This window comes from Eucyclogobius newberryi, unplaced genomic scaffold (assembly GCF_026437365.1).
Source record: "Eucyclogobius newberryi isolate DKJ021-1_F unplaced genomic scaffold, fEucNew1.0.hap1 SCAF_1, whole genome shotgun sequence".
NCBI classification, from domain to species: Eukaryota; Metazoa; Chordata; class Actinopteri; order Gobiiformes; family Gobiidae; genus Eucyclogobius; species Eucyclogobius newberryi.
Window position 1 is genome coordinate 32,516,116 of NW_027315723.1, and position 27,281 is coordinate 32,543,396.

The 27,281-nt window shown below is 40.3% G+C and overlaps 1 protein-coding gene across 2 annotated transcripts in view; it reads right to left on the reverse strand.

The window, feature by feature from the left end:
* The window catches only part of disp1 (dispatched homolog 1 (Drosophila)), a 76,431-nt gene that overhangs the window by 5,168 nt on the left and 43,982 nt on the right, over positions 1-27,281 (reverse strand). For both annotated transcript variants that reach the window (XM_072443889.1, XM_072443890.1), the window contains exons 2-5: positions 23,692-24,293; positions 3,740-3,769; positions 2,519-2,642; positions 1,733-1,860 (exon numbers count right to left, since the gene is read on the reverse strand). In XM_072443889.1, coding sequence (XP_072299990.1) covers positions 1,733-1,860; positions 2,519-2,642; positions 3,740-3,769; positions 23,692-24,251 — 842 coding nt within the window. In that variant the 5' untranslated portion in view covers positions 24,252-24,293. The remainder of the gene's footprint in view (positions 1-1,732; positions 1,861-2,518; positions 2,643-3,739; positions 3,770-23,691; positions 24,294-27,281) is intronic.

A 27,281-nucleotide genomic window follows, 5' to 3' on the forward strand; every position in this document is an offset into this window, starting at 1 on the left:
TAAATGGGCCATGGTCAGAAAGATTTTTCATCATTAAGTTATTTTCATAAATGTTTATGGTCCATTTCAAAACTTTTCCAACACATTATGGCAGGCCTACCGTGTGTGAAAACAAACAAGATGATTATTAGTCAAAATGTTGTCATGTTGTCATTGCTTTACAACCTTGACAACCAATTTGAACATACGTTTCATACTTCTTGAACAAAATACTGTTTAGTTTTAGATTTTGTCAATAGTTATGTATTATTTCAATCTAGTTTAGCCTAGAAAATCTCTAAACAAAATGTGTGGTCAACCAATAAAAACAACCATATTTTTCCGTCATATACATTAGAAGACATTATCCCACAATTACAGAGTTGGTTGTTGTGTGTCGAGTTTGTATTTTGTCAAAAGATTGAAAAGGAATTTACGACAACCAACCGTTATTTCTTATAATATTTGCTAATATTGGGAAAGCTCTCTCTAGAAAGAAGTAATTCAAATTTGATCCAAAGTTGTCTTTCCACTTTGTTTCTTAGCAATAACATCCGATTTATTCTTCTACTCTGAATGATTCAATGACTTGAATGTGGCCGTCTACAGTTCCCTGCACAGACGGAAGGGAGAGGGACAGTGGAGCTACAGACGCCGAGGGGCCGAGGGAAAGACAAACTCAATGCATTTGTAATCACAGAGCTGCAATTTAAACTGGGATGAGACGCACAAATACAGACTCCCAGAGTTCCCATGTTCAGAGCGGTCTCACTTTACCAGCACTTACAAATGCCAGTGGGTTTTCTGATGCAAATTTGACCAAAGCAGCTGCAGTCAATCTACCAGATATTAGTTATAGGAATGATGTGTACAAGTCAAAAAACAATGATCGGATTATATTTTTGCAATCCACCAGAAACGTGCCAAAATGCATCTTTAAATGTCTTTGGATAAGGCTGCAATCACTTGTTCAGGATTAGTCCTGGTCTTATTGCAGTTTAGTCCTGATGTAGACATGTTTGGTCCTGGTCTAGTCTAGTTTTGTGTGAATGATTGTAAAAAGTGTTAAAAAAAAAAGGTGTAAAATAATTCACAAGTGCAGAAATATCACCTTATATCCTTGTTTGAGATTTAAATTACAGTCTGAGTTTCTTTTGTTTTTAATTGCAATCATCTCTGTTGGCAGCTTTTTTATTGTTATTGATAAGCACATTCTTCCCTGTCAAAAAGCGTTCCTTTTCAGAAGAGGAACATAAAATGGCTTTAGATGTGAACATGCAAAAACCTGACAATGGCCCAACATTTCCAGAGACTCTTTCCTTTCAGGATTCAGACTTTTCATCAGATCTGTCAGAGCTGTCCATCGACACGCACCAAAATCCTGATCCCTTTGTCCTTCTCCTGCCTCTTCAGGCTCCTCTAACAGACACAGTATTGTGGCCTGGTTTTCCACTACCCTCAACAAGAATATGAACAAATAATGAACCAAAATAAACCAAATAGTTAACCATATCACAATTATTTTAGCAGAATTACACTTTATTTACATTACATTACATACATGACATAACTACACAAATGACAGCAACTTTTATCCATCTAGATTTTGTAGTATCTTTTATTTAGTTTGATTCTGACATCGCGCATCGGTTTCTTTTTGTCACTGCCTGCACTTTCCTGTGGATTAAGAGTAGTGAATGCTTCCTCTGTGAGTTCCATCTCGTCTTAAAGCATGATTTGACCGTATCCTTACCTTTTGGCCAGCTCGTCTGCGTATTTGTACGGATAGTTGGCCAGTGTGGCTTTGTAGCCCGTGTTCTTCACCATGTTGTTCCACGTGACCAGCCTCTGCCCGATCTCTGTCCCCCGAGGCTCAAAGCCCTGCACAGGCACAGGAGCAACATTTTAAACATGGGGCACTTGAGATATGAAATATGACTACAAAAATGGCTAAATTACTGGTGGCTACAACCAACTGCTTGTCAGATATATTTATATTTACATTATATTTTACATTTTAAAATACATTTTTAACCAAATAAATGTTGAAATGTGGTGACTGAGGGGAGAGAGAGTGTACTACTGATTAAAATCTGAAATTGTTTATTATTTTTTGACATATTAATGCCACTGTCTTAGTTATAAAAGATATTTTCCTTATTTTTTTTTAAAGTCTGTATGGTCCAGATAATGTTTACTTTACTTAATTAAAAAAAATACAACAACGATTATTTTTAATAGTCAACTTGTCACAATAAGTCAAGTAATCGTTGCAGCCCTAAAACTATTACATGAATCGTATGCCTTTCAAAATACTAGTAGCAAATACTCTTGGAGATTGCAGCCCTAGATGATTTTTTAAAATTAATTATTTGAATTCAGAAAATTATTAATTTACTGCTTGTCCCCGTTTAGGGGTCGTGGGTACCTGGAGCCTATCCCAGTGACTTTGGGCCTGAGGCGGAGCACACTCTGGACAGGGACCAGCCCTTCTCAAGGTTATTATGAATGGATACACAACACGACTACCAAGACTCACCAGCAGGGGGTCGGAGAAGTCTGGCAGGTCAGGGACGAGGATGCCCACCAGAGCACACACCACAATGAGGACAGTGCACACCCCCAGAACCACCACCGGCCAATCAGCAATCAGCTCTGCATAACTGCAAGAGGAGAGAGAACGTATGGTATTTTCTCTCAACGCAGATAGTGAAGCAACCATTTGATTAAAATAAGCTTTCTAAGCAGTCCTTAGCAATATCTCAAGGACTTTTGGGTGATTCCATTTAAATCATCTCCTTCCGCCTCGACTACTGCAACTCCCTCCTCACTGGCATCTCCTCCCATTCCCTCCACAGACTCCAAATGGTCCAAAACTCCGCTGCCCGCCTCCTCACCCACACCCGGTCCCGTGATCACATCACTCCCGTTCTCCGCTCTCTCCACTGGCTCCCCATCAAGCAGCGCATAAACTTTAAAATACTCCTCCTCACCTTCAAAGCTCTTCACCACCTTGCCCCCCCCTACCTGTCTGACCTCCTCATCCCCCACCGCCCCACCCGAGCTCTCCGATCCTCCTCCTCTCTCACCCTGACTGCACCAACATCCCGACTCAAAACTTTTGGCGACAGAGCATTCTCCCGAACAGCACCCCAACTCTGGAACTCCCTCCCCCAACCTGTCCGCCACTCTCCCTCACTCACAACATTCAAATCCCGCCTAAAAACATACCTCTTCACCCAAGCCTATGACCTCCCCTACCCCTAGCCTCCTCTACCCCACTGCCTACTCTTCTACCCCCTGTTACATCTCCATCTTTTTCTCTCTACTTCTTCTGTCTTGTTCATTTTATCTGTATATTAATGTGTATTGTGCGTGCTGTCCCCCCCTGTCTGTAAATACCCCCCCTTTTTTATTATGTTCAGCGTCTTTGGGTCACTGAAAAGCGCTATATTAATAAAAGTTATTATTATTATTATTATAAAAAATGAATGAACACATAATAACAAGTAATTACAATTATTAATTATTACTTGTTATTACATTGTACTTAATGAGGCAGGTTTATATGAAGGTTATAGTCAAATAACATGTTACCATGCGTTCTTTTTCAGTTAATTACCATGATTATAGCTAAACAATAATTTGTGACGTGATTATCTGTGCGTGTGAGTGAACAAAGGCCATGTGCAGACAGAGGGATGACAGCAGTGACGATGGAGACAGAACAGAAGCAGAGCAGGCAAACATCAGCTCTTACCTTTTGGGGAATCGAAAAGGACGAACGGGGCTGAAAAACACAAAGAAGATAAATCAGGTTCACATTTTCAAGCCAAAGTAACAGCCAATACAGGACGGTAAGACATAGATTATGCCTTTTATTTATTACCATGTCATTTCCTTTGCCAGAAGCACCGTAGTCGTTTTTACAACGAATTAGATGCTGTCAAAATTCGACACTCGACGTCAAGAAAACACTAAAAAGTACGGGACAATCTGTGACAATCCTCTCCAGCTTGTTGGTTGACATATTCATTATTTATCTTATTGAATTGAATAATACAACTTGTAAATACTGACAAAAAAACCCTGTAAATGTAACAAGTCTGTTCTGTACTTAATTAAAGAATTGCAAAAAGGGGCAGATATCAAATCGTTACCATTCTCAAAAACGCATTTTCATTCATTATTTGCTTTATGATACTGTAGTTAGTCTTTTGAATGAATAAACTCAACGGTAAAACTGTAACTCCGGCACAAAAGGCACAGTCATTCAGCGCTGTGTACGTGCGCGACCGCGACGATTAAACCCGACAGCGCCGTCAAAACCCAACTTTTTCCAAACTCCTTCAAATCCGTTACAGATGTCACTCGGGCGCTCGCCGGTGGTACCTGGCGAGGGGCGTACGGCTGATAATTCCCCTCAGTGAGAGTGTGATCCTGGGGGATTTCAAACCAGATCTGAGGAGGATGTCAGCGTGAGCCCAAACGCAACAATAATGTTTTTAATAACAACATTTTTTAGCCGCATGCGAACCCAAACCCGCTACCCTTTGAGCTGCCTCCAGAACAGATCGCATTCAGTCACGATTTACTTTTTTTTAGCTTAGATTTGTTTCCTGTTCACTAAGTGATTAAGCTTAATGCAACTACATACTTGACTTCTGTTTCTTCTAGTTCAGGAAAACGCCTTTAACTCCAGACCGTACGAGAACCAACATTAGGACTGAATATTATTGTCTATATTGAAAGGCATTTGGTTTAGGTCTGCACAAAATGTTGCAAAGTATCACTATTGACAACAGTGGCAAAAGCAATAGTCAGCAATATTGCAACAAACTATATACAATGCAATAATAATAAGTGATGTTAAAAAAGGCAGATTTATTTATAGTTTTGCTCACGTTGAGGCCCTGATCAGTCTTGGTTTGAGCCGTTAACAAAGCTATAATGTTTATGTTTATTATTGACTGACTCTATAACTTAATTTATCTAGGGATTTTCTTTAACTTTATATCTCCAACTAAAAATCTTCAAGCAGGATATCGCGCTTCAGTCCAGCTCAAAAATGTAGGAGTAGAAAGTACAGATACCTGCTCTCAAAAGGAGTGAAGTAAAAGTTAAAAGTATCTGCAGTCAAATGTACCGGAACTCAAGCAAAGATAATGAAAATTTTACTTTTTCTTTTGTACTTTGTTACTTTCCATCAGTGTTTATTGTGTGTGTGTGTGTTTTTTTTAGGGTAAATCGAATTTTCCCATTGCAATTAGCACACTTTTCTTTTACAGAGTGAGTTTTTGTATCAAAGTTTAGTGAATATGATTCGGGTCAATGTTGTATTTAAATCAGATATTATTGCATCTAAAGTAAATCATGACAATAGAAGGTTTTAGAGGTGACTTTAAATGTGCAAAATTTACATTTTCTTTTTGAGTGTTTTGCTTGTCTCCATGGAAATGTCATTACTTTACCTAATAGATAAAGTCAGAATCTGAGCGGGTAAACAAACCATTCATTTTAATGTAGAAGAGCAGTTCAAGTACAATACAAATGTGAACTGTACTTTAAGAAGTTACCTCAGAGTGGAGAAATATCACTTCATGACTTTATTTGGAAGATTACACTGCAAGATTCCCTTCTTTGTACACCTTTTTAATTCCTTTTATCACAGACAATAAACATCATGTTCCATTGTACTCTGGTACTTTCCATCACAGGGTTAAGGGTAAATCAAATACTAATCAATACTAAAACTAGAATTGAAACTAGATACACATTTGACCAAAAAAAATGCATGGACAGGACAAAATTTGCAATAATCTTGAGGTTGATCAGTTGGAAATTAAGTATCGTGACAACTCAATTACTAATTTAAAAGTTTAATAATCAATACTTTATGATTGTAAAATGCTAAACAAAGAACCTTTAAGACCGTAAGGGTTTTGTTGCCAGCTACTATTCTTATCAGGAGTTTGAAGCTTATTCTTAGTTGCTGTTCAAGAGAAGTATACAAGATTAGTCTAAAAACAGAAATTGAAGAGTACTAAAGTTATAGCTTGCTGCTTGAACAGTACATTTGTTTGAGTACACGTTCCCCTCATACGGTGCAGTTCATTCAGTATTATGGCCTGGTAGCGCTCCAGCTGCTGGTCGTGGGGCCGTCTGGATTTCTCGTCAGGCACTCTGGGGAACACCGGGGGGAGCGTCCGGAACGAGGTGCTGTGTTCCCGGATCCAGGAGGGAGCAGGAAGGAGCGGATCAGATAGGAGCGCCTGATCTGGACAGGCTACTGCTGCTGCTGCCGAGACAGACGGGGGACAGGGCCAGGGCCGACGCCAGAGGAAGTGAGGAACCGTATGGGCTCAGGGCAAGAGGCCTGTCATGACCACTATGCCAACTATAATATAGAACAGGGCGCTCAAAAGTAAAGGTATAATTGATCAATGATGAAGTATCGATGCTAAAACAAAATCAGGACAAAATTTGACCTTCCGAGAACAGTTTTAGAATGATTTTGAACCACAATGTTAAAAAAAAGAAAGTACTCTTATTATCTTGTGTTCAGAATGTTAGTCTATTGAACTAAAAAATAATAATTTTGTATTGTGACAACACTAATATAGAAACTAATTTATAACAATGACACAATAATCCTAAACCATGATATTATTATTGATAAATGGCAGATAAGATAAGATAAGATGGCAGAAGGAAACACTTTAGCAGTTAATTTGTATCTGTAATGAGCCATGTAAGCCATGTATTCAACACGCTACAGCTCAAATTAGGGCTGGACAATTTATAGAAAGTGATGTCCTATCTGGAAGATCCTATCTGGAAGACAGGAAGTACTTTGTTGAAATTGGTGATTGTGTCTCAGACCACATGACCCTGACCTGTGGAGTGCCCCAAAGGTCAGTCTTGGGTCCCCTTCTGTTCAACCTCTACATGCTGCCGTTAGGTCAGTTGATACGCAGTGAAAATGTGTCCTATCACAATTATGCAGACGACACTCAGATCTATGTTTCACTGTCGGCAGGTGAATATGGACCAGTAGATTCACTCTGTCTCTGCATCCAACAGATCAGTTTGTGGATGCAAAACAACTTTCTCCTGAAACAATCGTCTTTGGCAAAACAAAGAGAAAGTGTATGAATTGTGCTCTACAAATAAACTTGCCTGCCATGTCTAATTGTGAATGAAGCAGAACTATAAAACATTTCAATCCAATCAGAATAGTCTCTTTTTTAATACTTTTGTGTATAATGATAAATACTACTACCTTTAACGTCTAAAGCAACAATGCTTTAGCAGTACTAGCACTGTTTTACTGCTCACCACAGTTTAACCACTAATAATAAGTTAAACAGTATAATTACAAAAATATTCTGGGTTAAAATAACTACAAGGTGCAGGTTATTTTGAAATAATTGCGACTCTGCCATTACTTCCCTCTGCCCTTTGACCCGCTTTGACCAGCTAATGCAAAGCACATTTTTCGCTCCACATTTGAACCACAGCCCAAAGGAGCAGTCACAAACGCTAAAATCATTCTTTTATATGCGCTGCCGGCTCTCCATGTAAGGCTTTGAACTACTAGACCTGAGAACAGAGATGCAGCCTCGCACAGGGGAGAGGACGTATTAGAAATGGTTGGATAAGATTCATAAAAGCAGCTTTCAAAACATGGTTTGTCTACCAAAGGTCTGTTTTGAGTTTCTCTCTGCACTGCCTCAGTCTGAACCTTGCTGATATTACGGGAGAGATGAAAAACATACCTGCCACGACTGGCCTTTTCAAACGACAAAGATGAGACGGCTCAAGAATCTGTCAAAATGGCTGCGATCGTTACATAAAAGTCCAAATACTCTTTCCATGGTGATGCGTTCAATATGTCTCAAGGTTTTCAAAATGGGAGTGAATTTCACGACCTGCACCCTCTGTGAATTAAACTTAGCCACTAAAGATGCTCAGGCTCAATAACATCTTTTAAGTATAAGAGGTGGGAGTATTGTTGGGCCGAAATAGAACATTAACCCTTCATCATTCTGGATGATTTTCCCTAAAATGCCAGACTTAATTATAGTAAAATACATTTGTAAAGTTGACACAAATCTGATTTCAATTCCTGTCCAGATTTTTTGGGGTGAATGCAGATGGTCTCCTACTAAGCCACTGAATTAGTCACTGAATTAACTTATACTGGACAGCAAAACTCAAGAAAAAGATGATCAGACGTGACACAAAGGGTTAGCCAGAACTACACAGGAGGAGAGAGGGTGGTTCATCTATCATGCAGTTGAGGAGCACTTCATACAGTGTAGAGAGTTCATCCAGGCCTTTGAGGAGCATCTGGGTCTACAGGTCAGAGATGTGGAGATGTGGCGTGTTGCGTGTTGCAGACAGTGTCCATTATGACAGCTGATCACAGAGGTTCTAAATTCAGCAGGAAGACGACCCGCAAAGTTCAGTTTCCTCTGGCTCTCTGATCACTCTGCGCCTGACAGCAAACTGAAAAAATACCAGCTCTGTGTCGACCCCTCCTCTCCCCCTGCGTCTCCCCCCGGTGCGGCCCTCGCTAACCCCTCTGTGTTATTCTATTTAACCAGAGGGAGAGTGTTTCTGGATCACTGGGCTAATTAATAAGGTAAACAGGGGACGGCGGCGCTCACTCAACGCTGCGCTGACAGAGGAGAGCGGCGCGCACATTCAGAGGAAGACTGAGCCACAAGCCCAAGCTCAGACCAGACCAAAACAACACCACACCCGACTACAAAGACCCAAAACAACATGAGACCATGGGGAAGCCATGATGAAAAGCTGTGTGTCAAAAGAAACAGAGAAACATGCTATACTAATCAAACATCATTAACTATTACACTTAATCCCGAATGAATACGGGACTTACCAAGCACACTATATCACTATATAGACTTTAAATGTGCACTATTTACATTTTCTTGTGGAGGATTTGCCACCTGCTTGTCTTCATGGAAATGTTATTACTTTACCTGATAGATAAAGTCAGCATATGAGGGGGTAAACAAACCATTCAGTTTAATTTAGAAGAGCTGTTCAAGTAATTTACAAAACGTGAACTGTACTGTAAGACGTTACCTTTATCTGGAAGATAATACTGCAAGTTTCCCTTCTTTTAAGCCTTTCACAGGTGCATTGCTGATATAATTGATATAATTTCTTAAACTCAATCCCTATATTAGCACCGTTGGAAAAAGTCTATAATTGCCATTTTGAAAGCCTGTTGGTCAGAAAAAAGTATCAGAGAAGGGAGTGCTGGGGTTAACCGTCAGCAGATGGAGGGTAAATATTTCATGAAAAGCTCTTTAAGTCAGAGCAGGACCATTAGTGTCACCGTCAGACGACCAGCGCACAGGGCTAATCAGGGCACACTGGAACGCTGCACACAATTACAGCCGAGCCCGAGCCGTGAAATGGGCCTTCTACAGAGCGCCAGGGCACTAGACACAACCACAACATCACACACGACCAGCAACTAGATACTAAAAGTAATGTTTGAGCCACTAAACCAATTTTGATATCATGATACTAATAAAAACAATAGCATTTAGACAATAGAATGTCATATTCAATATAAATGCATGTTAATGTTACCATGTTGTCTTACACTGCTTCTGATATAGTTCAATACATTACTAAACTATTAAGGGAAAGTGAAAATTGTCTCTATGTGATTGAGAGCTCTACTAGCTACTTCTAATCTGTTTCATTTGCTAGGTTATAGCTTTTTATACCTTGGCTGGGTACTTTTTCCTATTCAATAAGTAAAGGTTCTGAGTAGAGTAAGTAGAAGTGACAAAAGCTGTAGGTGTTAACAATACGAAATAAAACATTGGCTTTTTTGTTTTGTTTTTACCGTCAGATGTGATTTACGTTCTCCAAATGTTTGTGGTTTTATATGTTTTTTTTTTTTAATCTAGTACGTTCACAAAATGCTTTTTTACTTATAGGTGAAGAAGATTACTATTACCACTCTCACTACCACAACTACATATTTTATGAGACACAAATGTCATCTGTGGCTCAATAATTTGTCTCCAATACATAAATCTTGGTGAAGCTCGGCGGGTAAAGCAAAGGAAATGAGAGTGCCTCTTTTGCAGTCCATCAGCCCCCATAGAGTCATTTACAGGGCATCGTGTTTCTAACAGACTCCAACAAACACTGAGGCCTGTGCTGTTAAAGCACAGGGGTTAAACTGGGGTCGAATAGGGACACACTGCCCCCATTATCACTGGGCTGAAACCACTGCACGGAAACATGGATCACTTAATACTCAAGATACCATCGTTATCAAAGCAACATCTTTATAAGAATAAGAGCGGGGAGAGGAGGCAGCCTTGAAGTACACGTATTCCTCGACAATCTATTGGCATCAAATTAGGTAATGACAACAGGGTCAGAGCATCCGAGAGCACACATTCCATCCACCAACACAAACTGATGCCAGCAACTTCTCACACAGCCTGTCCTTCCTGAAAAGAGGATGTCTTACTATTTGTGCCGTTTTCCGTACACTGAAGGTAGGGGAAAGTGACTTCTCATGCATCGAAAATGTCCAAGAAAGGAACCTGCTAGGGATGTTAAATAGGTCCTTTAATATGTGCAATCCATGTGGCGTCGTGACACATATTCATGTGCAATTACTGTCGTGATCACATGTAATGGTATTTATTTTCATTTATTTATTTTGATCTTGCGTTAATGAAATTTCCCCATGTGGGACAATAAAGGAATATCTTATCTTAATATAATAACAGAATATCAGATCGATATTTGCACTTTTTAGCATATATATCTGCTTTAAATCTACAGCAGATCCCCACATTTTATTTGTGCCGACATGCTGCCTCAAGAATATGCATCAAGCTTAAATTTAAATACTTTAGTGTGAAGAGGGCACAGTACAAAATAGACTATGCAGTTCTCTCATCCGGTTTGTAAAACAGAGCACTGGCTGAGTTTGAAGTTTGAAAAATATCAGCCATACATATCGGCCCAAACATATCAGCAGATCTTATCGGCCATAAGTTTCTCCGAATCAACATCAGCCTTGCAAAAACCCACATCAGTCCATCTCTATTTTTTAATTACTGTATTTTCCGGATTATAAGTCGCACCTTTTTTCATAGTTTTGGCCGGGGTGCGACTTATTATTATTTATACTTATACTCCGGAGCAACTTATATGTGATATTATTTGTTATTTTCACACTTGCAACCGCATTTCATACTCCAGTGCAATTTATTTATATTTTTTCTTCGCAAATATGCATTTTTCCGGTTCGACTTATAGTCCAGAAAATACAGTAATTCATTTGTTTATTTATTTGGACAAGATAGTGGGTGTTAATGTACATACATGCTTTAAACACACCGGATTACAGCCATAGGCTAATTTCCAGCCATTGTACCACATTCACTCTCACAAATACGCTCTCATTCATACAATATACATACATTAATCATTTAAAGGTCACATTACATTATAATAAAAATCTTTATCGCGATCATTTTAGAAGCTTTTTTGAAAAAATGTCTGTTTGAACCTGGTGTCAATAATAGTAAATAACTGTAGAATCAGGACGTTTATTCTCACAATACATCACTAGAACAGGCAAGAGATGATGCATGTCGGGAATGACGATTTGCCAGTGGATGCAAACATAATCTATAGCTTTATAACCTCAAACCAGAATTACAAATGGTCGGCTGTGCAGTGAACAGTTGTCGGCTTGTGTCTATGTCCGTGTGTTTGAGGACTGTTTCGATGACAGCCACCACTGCTGCGCTGAGCCTTTTCTGGTTGCACCTGCCACTCGCTGAATTCTTGGGGAGTGAAATACGGCCGTGCACAGATCCCAAGAATTAGCCGCGATTTGACGCTGCTGCCGACCGCTACGGGCTGTCAGTCAGAGTAACGTCTCTATAAAGGCCCCCGTTCATCAGCTGAGGTCGGCTGTGGTGGAAAAGCAACTGGGAAACATCAGCGAGGCCTACAGCATACGGGACAACCTACAGCATATGGGACAACTTACAGCATACGAGACAACCTACAGCATACGGGACAACCTACAGCATACGGGACAACTTACAGCATACGAGACAACCTACAGCATACGAGACAACCTACAGCATACGAGACAACCTACAGCATACGGGACAACCTACAGCATATGGGACAACTTACAGCATACGAGACAACCTACAGCATACGGGACAACCTACAGCATACGGGACAACTTACAGCATACGAGACAACCTACAGCATACGAGACAACCTACAGCATACGAGACAACCTACAGCATACGGGACAACCTACAGCATACGAGACAACCTACAGCATACGAGACAACCTACAGCATACGAGACAACCTACAGCATACGAGACAACCTACAGCATACGGGACAACCTACAGCATACGGGACAACCTACAGCATACGAGACGACCTACAGCCTACAGCATACGGGACGACCTACAGCATACGAGACGACCTACAGCATACGGGACGACCTACAGCATACGGGACAACCTACAGCATACGGGACAACCTACAGTTTACGGGACAACCTACAGCATACGAGACAACCTACAGCATACGGGACAACCTACAGCATACGGGACAACCTACAGCATACGAGACAACCTACAGCATACGGGACAACCTACAGCATACGGGACAACCTACAGGACAACCTACAGCCTACGGGACAACCTACAGCATACGGGACAACCTACAGCATACGGGACAACCTACAGCATACGGGACAACCTACAGCATACGAGACAACCTACAGCATACGGGACAACCTACAGCATACGGGACAACCTACAGCATACGAGACAACCTACAGCATACGAGACAACCTACAGCATACGAGACAACCTACAGCATACGAGACAACCTACAGCATACGGGACAACCTACAGCATACGGGACAACCTACAGCATACGGGACAACCTACAGCATACGAGACGACCTACAGCCTACAGCATACGGGACGACCTACAGCATACGGGACAACCTACAGCATACGGGACAACCTACAGCATACGAGACAACCTACAGCATACAAGACAACCTACAGCATACAAGACAACCTACAGCATACGGGACAACCTACAGCATACGGGACAACCTACAGCATACGAGACAACCTACAGCATACGGGACAACCTACAGCATACGGGACAACCTACAGCATACGGGACAACCTACAGCATACGAGACAACCTACAGCATACGGGACAACCTACAGCATACGGGACAACCTACAGCATACGAGACAACCTACAGCATACGGGACAACCTACAGCATACGGGACAACCTACAGCATACGAGACAACCTACAGCATACGGGACAACCTACAGCATACGGGACAACCTACAGCATACGGGACAACCTACAGCATACGAGACAACCTACAGCATACGGGACAACCTACAGCATACGGGACAACCTACAGCATACGAGACAACCTACAGCATACGGGACAACCTACAGCATACGGGACAACCTACAGAGAATGTAACAAAACAAAAGTGAAATATTTAATGTTCATGTTATTGTTCCTCAAGTTTGTGGCAGGGTTTATGCAATCGAACTTTCTGAATGACAAAATAAAGTTAAATTATGACAAGAACAGTCAGATTAAAAAAAAGTTATTTACATTTGGGTCTTGGTCTGGACTATAGAATGAAGTAAAAAGACTTAATTTAGCTTCTAACATTTTTTGATTCCTACTGTCCTGACCTGTATAATCACAATCATCGATTAACCGAATAAGCTTGACATCCCTATACCCCCCCTTGATCAAATGTCCCCGCCATCGCACTCCACATTTCACGCTCCTTTCCAATAAAGCCTTCTGGCCAGAAAATGATAAAAAAATAAAAATGATGTATCCGTATAATTCAGAACTTATAATCTTCCGTCATCAATCTTTTAGTGACATATGATACAGAGCCTTTTCATCTTATTCAGTGGAAAGACGGGAGCTTTTTCACTGTCAAACGTTCATTTTTCACTCGCCACCATTTTCCTAGCTCCATTATTAGCTCATCACAGCGCACCATCAATCTGAGCAGCACTTAGCCTTTGTGGGGACGGCTCTGTCTGGCTGCAGGACGTCTGAGGACACCGGAGCCCCAGGTCAGCGTTTGTTCTGACCGCCTGCACTATAGAAGTGAGTGATATGGAAAGAAATTAATACCTCAAAATTGTTTTTAGCTTTACCTTGATAACAATATTCAGATGATATTCTAACAATTCTATTAACTAACTAAATAGCGTCTGTAAGTGTCTTTGTAGAGATTCAAATATCTCTTACAATGTGAGTGGACCATCACATTAACCAGAAAAGGGCAGAAATATCACTTCATACCCTTGTTTGGTAGCTTACACTAGACATTTGTCTCTTTTTGAGCTCATTTTAATGTATTATACTCAATATTCTAAAACTATAATTCTCCAAAACGGCACTTGCAATATTATCAATTATTCCATCTACCTCTGTATCTACCTGCGTTGCACCAATGAAATTTCCCCATGTGGGACAATAAAAGGAATATCTTATCTTATCTTATATATATCTCCCCAATAGCTATATTTCTGAAACTGTCGGAACTAGCACCAGCATAGCTTAGGCTAAGTCGAGTCCTGGTTTAGTCCTTCTATAAATCCTGAGATGTTTGAGAAAGTATATTAAACAAACATTTGAACTCCAAGTTTCAAACGACGCTTCTTGAACAACAGTGTGATGTACCTGGACGACCGTATCCATGACTAACCTCAGCGTTTGAGTACGATATGATCGTTTGTGGCGCAGAGCAGAAGTTGGAAATGCATCGAAAAATGGATGATATCGAAAGTGTTGTTTTGGAGAAATATCAAGTACATTGTCCATTAATTGTCTATTAAAAAAGGCTGCAAAATAAACTGCAAAAGAATATAATCATAACAAAGCAGTGTCATCTCTAAGTATAATGGGATATTTCTGGACTTTTTGGGTAGATTCACAGCCTATATCGTAATAACGCCTGAATATTGTCATCGAGATAATTAAGAAATACATACCGTATTTTCCGGACTATAAGTTGCACCTTTTTTCATAGTTTTGGCCGGGGTGCGACTTATACTTACATCTCTACTTATATACTTATACTCTGGAACTGCGATGCATTTCTGCGTTGCACCAATGAAATTTCCCCATGTGGGACAATAAAGGAATATCTTATCTTATCTTATGGAACGACTTATATTTGATATTATTTGTTTTTTCACACTTGCAACAGCATTTCATACTCCAGTGCAACTTATATATGTTTTTTTTGTCTCTATTATGCATTTTTTGGCAGGTCCGACTTATACTCCGGTGCAACTTATAGTTCGGAAAATACGGTATATATATTTTTGTTAGTATGCAACGACTAGTGCAGGGGGGTTTGAAATGAGTCTGGATCTCAGTAATTGAAGCTGATGCACACACTTTAAAAGGAGAAAAAGCACTGCAAGAACGTTTAAACCCATAACTGGAGAATATTTCATGCATCACCTCAATCCCCCTCTCCAATTGTGTCAAGCCAAACGTCAAAAGGCCAATAAGTTAGCGCAGTTGTCATTGTAAGTGTCAGCGTGGCAGATGGAGCGTGTCCCGGGGCATCACTTTGACCTGCTGCAGCTCAGGTTATGCACGCGCTGAAAACACTGTCCTCGGGCTGTGAGGCAGAGGAACTGGGGGAACTGTGGGTTTGTTTACGTCTTACACAATACCGGGATGGTGCAAGAACAAAACATGCCATCATACTGGTGGAGAAGATTAAAAATGTCCATGTGGCTAGTTTTAGTCAATTTATTATATATATTTTTTTAAAGTAAGCAGTAATGTAAACTTTATACTAGGTTGTTGGTGATAATGGTCGCAAGATGAATCGCAATCTAATCACAATCGCAATATGAAAGGATGAAATTAGAAAATCGTAAAAGCTGCTATTTTTTTAACCATAATTTCCTCCACAAACCACTAAATATCTTGTCTCATTCTGCTTGAAAAGTGCTAATGCTGTAGTTTAGATCCGTACAAACATGTTCAGAAATGCATGTGATTTATTTATTTCAGTCTTCATGTGTTTCAATTGTAAAATTTGACAAGAATCATGTTCGCAATCAAAATCGCAATTGTATATTTTTTCCAAAATCATTCAGCCCTATCGGTGATCCTAAAAAGATAAAATATAATATCACATTGAACAGGCCTGATTTGCTTGTGCCAAAGTCACACTGTGCAGACTGAAAATATTCACAAGACAAACCCGTGAAAATATCAGCATAAAAGGGATGCGTTCATGCAGGTATTTGCTGAGGAGAAACAGGAGTGTTCCAAAAGAACTTATTTGGGAAAGAGAGGTTCAGGCAGAACGCCCAGTCATAAAGCCATGCAAACAGTTGTTATTTGTGATAAATTGCAAAGCCTTGTCAAACTGACACCGTGAAATAAAGAGTGCAGCTGTCTCACACAACACATGGAACCAAAACGTGTGCATATTCTGAGCCTCATTGAACTACAGCTGCAGCTAACCATTATCTTAATCAGGGATTATTAGTGGCCAATAGTCAAACAATGATTTCTATTGTATGTGGCGATTAATACAAATATATTTTAAACTAATACAAGTGAAAATAAGGTGACTGAAGGCTTCTAGATTACAAAAAAGTAAAATTATGTTCAAAATAAGATTATTATTATTTTATTACCATTTTAATTGCATTAATACTTAAGTCTTTATTTTAAAATGTATTTTTCAAAGTCTGTGTAGCCCAGATCAATGATACTGATTATCAAAATATTTAAAAGTAAAAAAGACACGAGGATTTTGTTCCTTTTTTTGTTGACTAGTCAAACAATTATGTCAATTGTATATACTTAATATATATATTATATATACGAAGTGAATTATTGATGAAACCCAGAATTTTGATTTAATGTCTGCGTCTGTATAGTCTACATAACAATTACTAAATAAAATTAAAATTATGATTATCTATTTATCAATAGTATTCCCTGTTAATCGTTGCAGCCCTAACTCTTTTACACAGGGCTCTATAATATGTCACAAGGTCATTGTAGAAATGTGAGAGACAAAATTGTTTTAATAAGGCGTATTTAAATGCATTGATTGGTAAAACTATTGATGAGATTTTGCAAGGACAGTATCAATAATACAAGGGTGAGCATGAGGGTCCCTGGTAGGATTCCCAAACCGGGCGGAGGCTTTCTGTGTGGAGTTTGCATGTTCTCCACGTGCCTGCGTAGGTTCCCTCAGGGTGGAATAGTAGGAAAATTGTAAATACCTTGAACACTCTCTTGACTGTTCTCCCCTCACCTATTGAGTCATAAGCTGTACGGAACGACAGCCTATCCCTGTGTCAGTCGGGGGAACTCCCAGACACAGACAAAAACACCATCTCACTTAATATTTAACTATGGACCAACGCTGAGGCCATGCAGACGCTCACTCTTCAAAAACGCTTCGACCTTTCCCGACTGATAAAGCGCCGGTAAATCACCGGTGACGAACTGAGCTGGACTTTGAGGTCGTCATGTTTTCATACAGCTTTTACGTTCCTGTAGCAACAGACTTGAGAATTTCACCTCATTCCAGATCATAAAAAAAATGACCTTTTTGAGGGGGGGGGGGGCAACTGGAATTTGTGTGATCTGACGAGGCATGAATCTAAGCTAAACTATGAGCTGGGGTAAACAAGAGGAAGGCGCAGGCGGTTGGCGCTGGGAGAGAGAGGGCGAGGTCAAATATTCCGGCTGACCCGCCATGGCGTGAGGGGGTCCGCCGGGCTCTGCAGGTAGGAGCAGGTCACTGGTAGAGGGGATGGCCCGCAGACACGCATAACTCTGTTTATCTGCAGCTCAGCCCTCACTCAAACAGGTTTCAGGAGTGAGCCGGTTCGCAAGTGCACGCCACGCTCGGGATGAAGATTTGGATCTGCAGACAAGTGTCCACAATTACAATCAGATTAGCGCGTCGCGGTGAGGGCACAGCAATCACAGTCGAATGTCGCTTCAAAGGTCACAGAGTGAAGAAGAGGTGGGCAGGATCTCAAAAAGCAGATACTATCGTGCATGTTGTTTTCAAGATATGCAAAATGTGAGGATCCAGTGTTTAGTTTATAGTACGAAAAAATGCGACGAAAAGAACCGATAATTGTTGATATTTGTTGCACTTTTGTGATTCGTTTTAAACAATTGTCTTGAACTTAAACCTAAACTTAATATGTTTGAAGACACAATTCTATTGACATAAAAAAGCAAACTTGCCAAAATGTGACCACTATTTAGTAATTTAGTTCTACAAGGTCATCAAATTGACTGAAAAGTATATTATGCCTGAAACAATTAATGTGTTAAATTGTAAACATGTCTTTACTGGGGATGAAAAATAACAAAGCTATTTTTATAGTATATACACGGAAAATACTGGAAAAATCTTGTCAAAAAGTAAATGTAATTATTAAACTATTGCATTTTATTAAAGCCCCAAGTAATAAATTAGGATAGACACTGAGAACTTAAACATTTTCTTGTATAATCTGCTTTTCCCCAGAATAGATAATATAAAAGCAGCTCTTAATGTGGAAAATAAATCTAACAATAGTGTTTTATTCTCAGCATCCTAATGTTTGTTAGTTTTACTGTGACTGGGCTCTGAAAGTCATAAAAAAGCACTTATAAACTCATCGCGGTGAATAATTAAGATGCTCTGAAGGCATTAGGTAAGCGAGCAATAAGTTTGGACAGCGTCAAATAGGTTAAAATGAACTAGATCTGTTTTTCAGGTATTTCAGACCGTAAAAATCAGATACAGCACCTTTAATGAGTTGTAATATTTATTCATCATACTGTACGAGACTGTCCATGAAGCCAAGCAGACGAAATCTCAAGGACGCCACATTCCGCTCCATACTAAATTATCCACACAAAATGGCAGCACAAGGTGATCTTACGAGAAAGAAGCAGGCGTACACGGTCATAACGCTTTTAACAGACGCGCTCAATGTCAAAACAAACATCCTAATTTCAAAACTATTTAGAAGAAAGAAAAAGAAGGAATTTAGCCGGTGACGAAAGATTTCTGTGTGTGGCAACTTTCCAAAAATAGAAGCATTTGGTAGTGCTAATCTCTGTGAATGGATTAATATTTCTTGAAGCCGAGAGCAGAAGTGTAACAGGTGCATTAAGAGGTCCCGCTCCGGTCGTGTGCGGGACGGTGGGTTTGGTGCCGGGGGAGCGGGTCTAATCCGGGGGACTAATCCGAAACTCGCAGATAATGAAAAGTTCTCCGATACCTGAAACGCTCAAATGCTCCCTGTGGCACCGACGTGACTCACCGCTTCAATGTTACAACAGACCCAGTGCTTTTGTCAGAGAATACAGGGGGATATGTGTCGTGCAGTTGACTCATTTTACAGCGTCCCGGGATGGGTGGAGCAGCCACAGATTGCACTCTAGTAAGAGAAACGTTACTTCAAATTATGTTACTCGAGAAGAAGTACAAAGTGCTCCAAGAAATCACTTATGAAGGGGTAAAAAAGTGTTTGGGCAAAAGTATGACTCAAATAAGAGTATTTTTTTTTACTGTCTAGGCAAAACAGGTGATTTATCTATTGAAGTTGATTTTAAAAAAGGACAAAACCTTCAATTACGCAGAAAATCAAAGGAGAGATGGAAAAAAATAGACACAAATGTTACTATACTTTAATAATGTCAACATAAAACTTTCTAGACTTACTCACAGTGGGAAGAGGAACCAAAACTTTTACTCTGGAGCAGTGTTACTTCAAACTAAATGTTACTCAAGTAGGAGTATGCCGTTTGAAAGCCACTCCAATAAGTACAATTTCTTAAAAAAGTAAATGTAACAGAGTACTGCCCATCGCTCCAATGTCGATGGGTAAACCAATACGTTGGCCATTTTGTGTTTTTTACGTTGTTGGAAGAAACCAATCGGACAGAGCTAATGTTATGTTAAGCTATGTTAAACGTTACGTTAAATGTATCTAAATGTACGATGCAAAACACCGCTATTGTCACTGTACACGGTTTGATCAACACAGTGATCTAATAATCTAAAGGTGGGAGATATATTAAAAATGCATTCTATCACGATTACATTTGGAGATATGCAACATTTCAATATCAATTATATAGTCTATCATTAAAACTACTACAAAATACCTCAAAAAGAGACAGAAAACACGGGTATAAAATGCCATTTCTGACCTTTTGTGGGTACTTTTATGGTCAGTTCACAGTTTGAGCAATAACTGAACCTCAAACAAAAACATTTACAGACATATTTTAGCACATTTTGTTGGAATATCGTTATCAAGATATTAATTTATGTCAACCTCGCCCATGCCTATACATACCTATACTATCAACGCACTGAAATAACATGCCTTTGATAAATATTGACTAAATGGGTTAGAGAAAGATTTGTCCACTTTTAACGGAACAAATTCCAGTTAGGGAATCAAAATCTATACAGTAAAATACAAATAACAGACTAGCTGGGGGTATTCGGGAATGATAATCGTGTCCCTGAATCCAGCGAGAAATCCAAGTGTGACACATTGATAGGACGAAAAGGAAATTTAGCCTGTAATTTCAACCCGTCAGCACCAGAGCGACCTGTTCTGCAAAACCAGACCCAGGGTACAACCACTGCCACATCTGCTCTGCGTTCCCCTGTGGAGCAGCGGGAAAGAGAGGAAAACATGGAATAGTAGTATAAAAGGTGGAAAATGACAATGAAATGTCATGAAATGTCACCTCCCAAATGAAATGTGGGAGGTGGGCACATTAGATTGACCAGTGAGAGATCCTGGAGCTATTCGTGCCCACCCAAACATTCACATGAACCAAAAGACCACAACTTTCACCACCACTCACAGCGGCTGCGACTGAACTGACTGCATTGGGTTAAAATGATGGGTTAAGAACAACTTTAAATACACTTTGAATACATTTGTCAGATTACTACGTGATCCGGTTGTGTAGAATGGTGTTTGCTGGTATAAAAAGTGCGACCTACCACACAGTAATCTGCTGGAATATAATGTTGCATATTGTGCTACATTTGACATTTAAAAGGGGATTTGGATTTGATTACAATTAATCTCGCAGCCCTATTGCATGTGATCCAATAGTGAGGTGTAGCAAGTCATTGTTTGGAGAGAGGCCATACACGTCACAGTCTGGTGTAGTTTAGTCCATTTTAGGACGACAACAATCCAGCTTTTTCCACTCCGATGCCAATACTCAGCCTTTACTCGATACAAACCAATAAACTTACCTTACTTTAACTTCAAAACTACTTCAAAACGTCTACATTAAAAGTGGTAGTTAATATTAGCTTTTCACCCATTACAGCAAAATATTGAAATCTGAATTCTGTCTGTTGAGATTTAAAATAAGGTATAAAATGTCCTTATTGGGTAAGTTGGTATGGTAAAAAGTTTGTGTTCTTAAAATGGCTAATTGGAATATCGGATGGTATTGATTTGGTAAATAAGCAATCACTAACCAATTCATTACATTTTCCATCAGTATCTGTGCATCCCGGATTATTTTACAGGTTAAATCGTGGTTTAGTCACATCTCGTCTACATTTAGACCTGGATTAATTATCTGGTTTTATCCTGATCTCGACTTATTTTAATTTTTTAGTGTAGTCCTGGTTTCAGGGGGCTTCAACTCCAGGCTTCAACTGCGGGCTTCAACACCCGGCCTCACTCCTCACTCTCCCGGCCTCACTCTCCCGGCCTCACTCTCCCGGCCTCACTCTCCCGGCCTCACTCTCCCGGCCTCACTCTCCCGGCCTCACTCTCCCGGCCTCACTCTCCCGGCCTCACTCTCCCGGCCTCACTCCCGGCCTCACTCCCGGCCTCACTCCCGGCCTCACTCCCGGCCTCACTCCCGGCCTCACTCCCGGCCTCACTCCTGGCTTCTCTCCCGGTTAAAATGATACTTCCACAATGAAATGCAGAGCACTTCGTGTCAGCAGCTGTTTGAAGCGTTAAGAGTTAAAGGGGAGCCTGATGAACTCTATGGACTCCACATCATTGGGCTGCAGGGAACCTTTCAGACACTAAACCTTTGAAGTGCAGCGCCCAACTGTTCCCTGGATTACTCCTGTATTTTATGGACTTGAGTGTAAAAGCATTTAGCTCATTCCTATGGAGCGCATGTTAACTATAATAAACTAACTGCAATAAACCAAAGTATCAGCCACAGCCTCCTCAACAAGAAACGAAGGCTCAAAATGTCTTATTGCAATAACATTTCAATATTTTAAGCTTCTAACAAAAACGATATGCCAATTTCGAGTCAACAATTAAAAAACACAATAAAGAGTCGCCTACAAACGCAGCTTTTCTGTAGGGTGTCGATTTTAGTGGAGTGGCCCCGCATCTAAAATAACCCGATTCCACACCGAGCCTAAAAATGGAAGTGACACGACCAAACAGACGGACACAGAGAGCTTATGGTACGCTGTGGGGCAATGAGAGAGCCTCTGTTTCCTGAAGTGGGAATCCAGCTACAGTCAACAAGTACACAAGCTCCGACACAAGCAGAAACTCCACTGACGTGAGCCGACCAGGAGCAAAAAGACCCAAAAGTACACAGCGCCAACAGACAGCACCGTGGAAACGTTCAGGGGTTTCCACGTTGAGAGGGTATGAAACTAGTGCTGTGCAATTAATAACTTTCATTTTATTTTTTATTACGATCAAAATGTAGTCATTTCTAATTGTTGGTGATGCTTTTCGGTTGACATCTAATTCTCTGACAGTAAAGGTGTGGTTTGGAGCAGATTTAGCCTTTGGAGGAATAAATTTGACAAATGAAAATCATAAAAACTCTATTTTTTGTTCAGAAAATGTATATTGAAAGCCACATTTGTCTGTTGTTAATGAGATCAAATAAAATTGTATCAAAAATTGAGATGGATCAATTTTAGGAAAATTGCCTAGCTCAATATGGAATTAGTCAAATATCTTTAAAAATCCTTACAATTTTGACAGTGACAACAAATAAATATTGCACTGTATCTTAAAGATAAAAATATATTTTTATCTTAAAACAAAAAAATTAAGCATAAACTCAAGTCAAATCATTTTCCATTAGAATAAATGTCAGAACCACTGAACCTTTTTTCCAGGGTATAATTTGTGGAGTTTGAGCTGTTTAAAGCAGTTCGTTTGCCTCCCCAGTCGAGCCAAGTAGTGTGTGCGTTATACAAGAACACACCCCCGCAAAATGTGAGACGCGAGACCATGGATCTATTATATTATAGATCCATGGTCTCGTGTCTCACTTTTGTTTTCTACAGACGGCATTTCCGTGTCCGACAACTTCTTCCGCCCACAGCCAATCTTGCACTGCGCGCCCCCTAGCTAACTCCAAAGAAGTGTCTCAACAAAAGAATGACAAAAATTGCCATTTATAGCTGCTTTTTACAACGTTAAAAGATCGATACTTGACGAGAATGCATCGATAATTGATTGCGGTAGTAAATATCGCGATATATCGCCATATCGATATTTTGGCGCACCCCTATTTCCTTTGATGGCAGAATCGTGTGGTCTTACCTGATGTTGGGCCTGTGCGCGTGGCCGTGCTCCTGCCACCGCTGGTGAGCACAGAGCGTTGGGTTGAGGTGGGGCAGGTAGGTACATGCCGGAGCGCAGCAGGGGCAGGTCTGGCTGCTCCCGGCGGGGGCCAGGGCACAGGGCACCGGGCTGGTTTTAAACAGAGGACAGTCCGACTGACCACAGGGACATCGCAGTGTGGACGGGATGTGACACTGCTGACAGCAAACACTTCTGTGCTGGAGCGGCAACGACTGCTGGCATTTGCTCAACTTCTGTGCCGAGATGTGTTTTAACGAGCCGTTCTGTTTCACCACGCTTCCATTTTGCTTGGGTTTGACAGTTTTTTCAGAATTTTCTCGTGTTTTATTGACGCTGCTACTGTCGTCGTCGTTGTCAGTCGTGATGGAGTCGCCGCTGGACGCTGTCGTTAGCGGGTCTTGGCCGTTGCAGACTGTGGTGCCGGATTTAGGAGACGAGTGACCACTGCCGCAGGAGCGAGAGTGGCGCCCCCCGTTGGTGAAGGCTGGAGGGTCCGCGCTGGCATCGTTCAGGGCCATCGTCCACTCCCAGTCGAGCCGGCGGAGACGAGGATCAGCCCTCTGAGGAAAACGAGATGGATTTCAGTTACTGTGTGTGGACCCAATTCATTTACATTTATCTTAATTTATCTGATGATAAAAGAAGCAAGAGATACCAATATTCATATATTTCACAGATAACAGCTCTTTGACAAAATCAAAGATAGACAATTGATGACGAGGCCCACAAACTGAAGTTAAAGGTGTTGTTCCTGATTTTTGCTGAATTAAAATTGTGACAAACAGAAGTAGTTAATTTCAAACCGTTCAAAGTTATTACGGCAAGTTAATTATTCACCACAATGAGTTTGAAAGCGTTTTTCCACAACTTTCAGAGCCCAGAGCAGAGTTTACAGTTAAGATTATGCCATCTTTGTGGAAATTAAAATGCTCCATGATGAGATGCAGACAGCACAAAGCGGTCTCATTTTGACATCAAGAGCTGCTTTTAAAATAGATTTGCACTGGGACAAAGCATATTTTACTGTAGAACATGAAAAAATAAAAATAAAGCCCTTTTAATTTGTTAAAAGTTGAATGGACGATTTTTTTGGCCCAAATCTGAGTCTTATTTCCTGGTGGCGTGGACTGCCGATTAGTCCTGCCACGTATCAATCATAAAACGCACCTACCACTCACTTACAGCCACGTGTGGCTCGTCCCCATGAGCAGCACGGTTCAGCGTGTCTAAGCGCATTGATCTATCATAATATAGTTCCCTCAGTGTGCGGGACAAAAGACAGAGAAAGACTGTTCGAGTTGACTCATAAAAGACGGAAATCTACGGGAGACGAGAGATGCGATGCGATCCGTTGCGCTAATAAACAAACGCACGTGTGTGTTGTATCAGTCCACACGGGTGAGTGCAGATGCGCACTTCCACCTGAGTTCTCAAATCGCCGAAAAATCGTCCATACTGCCTTTAAGGCGGTTATTTTAAAAAAATTCTAAAATATTATTATATTAATAATATTCTCTAAAATAATAATAATGTATTGTACTTTTTAATGATGACTGTGTAGAGTGACCTCTGTGGTGTCATTGATCTACTTTCAAAAAAAATGGCTCGATATGTTGGGAAATACACCACATGCACAACATATTCATATTTATTCAATACAGATTTACACAATTTACACAGAGCACTTCTTGGATAAAAAGTGAGATGTTCTTGTTTTGTTCCCAGCTTAGGAGATGCACGAAACTATGATAATGACCAGATAAGAGTGTTGAAATGGTCAGCTGTTGCTCAACGGACCCAGCTCCCACCAGAGAATCTGCATCTGCGTTTTATCCGACATCCTTCACGAACCAACAAAGATTTCCTCCAAAAGATCCAACTACTGCCGTTTGAAATGAGCTGAACATCGTCAAAGACTGAGTTTAATTTATCAAAGGATCAAGAGCTAGGGAGTCAGTCCTCGGCAACTTCAAACTGTAGAAGGCTTTTTATAAATCAGCCAGCTAAAAACAATAAAACAACAAGGGGGGAAAAGGTCAGACTGGTTGACAAATGAGATACTTGATGAATTCAGGTCCAATAAATAAGAATTCTTTCCATAATGAAAACTTGAACTATGGAAACGACACAAATGCACCTACGAATCCCAGGGAAACCTTATGTACAACTGGCGCCTTGTGGAACATCAAGACTCTAAATCTGAAACTGGAACCTGGCCTCTGAACTTGGACTGGAGGTTATGATTTAGCGCACGCCGACTCGAGGCTAACAGAACACAAACGTTATATTGGTGAAAACAAACCCGTGAACTCCGCCGTTTGAAGTTCCACGGCGAGGAGAACTTCTAATTACTGCCTCCCTGAAACATTTGGCCAGCTGTACAGAGCTTTACGGCCGTACAATTGCCCCAAACAGATGATTTAGTGACTATAAAACACAAAGAGAAGAATAGTGTCCTCCTGACTATGTCTCAACAAAGAAAAGGGAAAACAGAAGGTTCAGATTATAGTTTTACAGCCCCTACGTCTGCGACTTGGGTTACAAAATACATGATTAAGTGTGGAAGGTAGCAAGACAATACAAGGGCTTGACTGGAACGATTGGAAAAGCGGTGCATTTTTTTTTGATCATTTCTTGTACGATTAATATTAGTACATAAATACTGCCATGTCACTCTGGTTTGCTCAGTCGTGGTACGTTAATCAGTTAATAGGTTAACCATGAACACCCCAAACCGGGAATGACATATCAGTGCTACATTTTAAATCAATACTGATGTTCGAACAAATATATTGCTCATATTTACTTTGAACAATGAGTTGAGGTAAAAGGTACAGGAAACATAGGTCCCCAAAGACCTAACTCTACTGTGTGCAGTGGCAGGATGGAGAAAAAACAAATGGGGCACCACAAGTAATTACAACAACTGTGCAGCACGTGTGAGCCACAGAGCCAGGATAAAAAAGACTTTAAAGTGAAGCTTAGTTTCCTCAAAAGCTGAGGAAATAGAGCTTACTACACACAACATTGAAGCAGTAATGGACAAAAAGGGAGGTACAATGAAACATACTTTATTACTTTTATTATGCATAGCGTGCTACTATTTATCACAATTCAATCTTCTTTTCAATAACTATTATTTACCTTCAGGGTAGTTGTGTAAAACAAGAGTAGAACCAGGATGTAAACATAAAGTAATACACATAAATCATGTTAATTTCAGCATGTTTGAATTATTTTTGAATATTAAATGCAATGTTAAAGTGGATTTTTCCATGTAATAAAATTAAATCAGAACAGTAATATTGTATAAGCAGCTATTCAGGCGAAAATTAGTCCGTTCTGTGCTGTCTGCATCAAATTATAGAACATTTGATTCTACGCGAAGCAGGAAGTGCGCTGTAAACACAAACACAAAACTCGCTCTGGCCTCACAGAGTTGTAAAAAGCGCTGATAAGCTCATTGTTGTGAATAATACGGATGTTCTGAATAAATTAGGGACATGGGAGATACACATGGACTACTGCAAACAGCTTAAAATTAATTG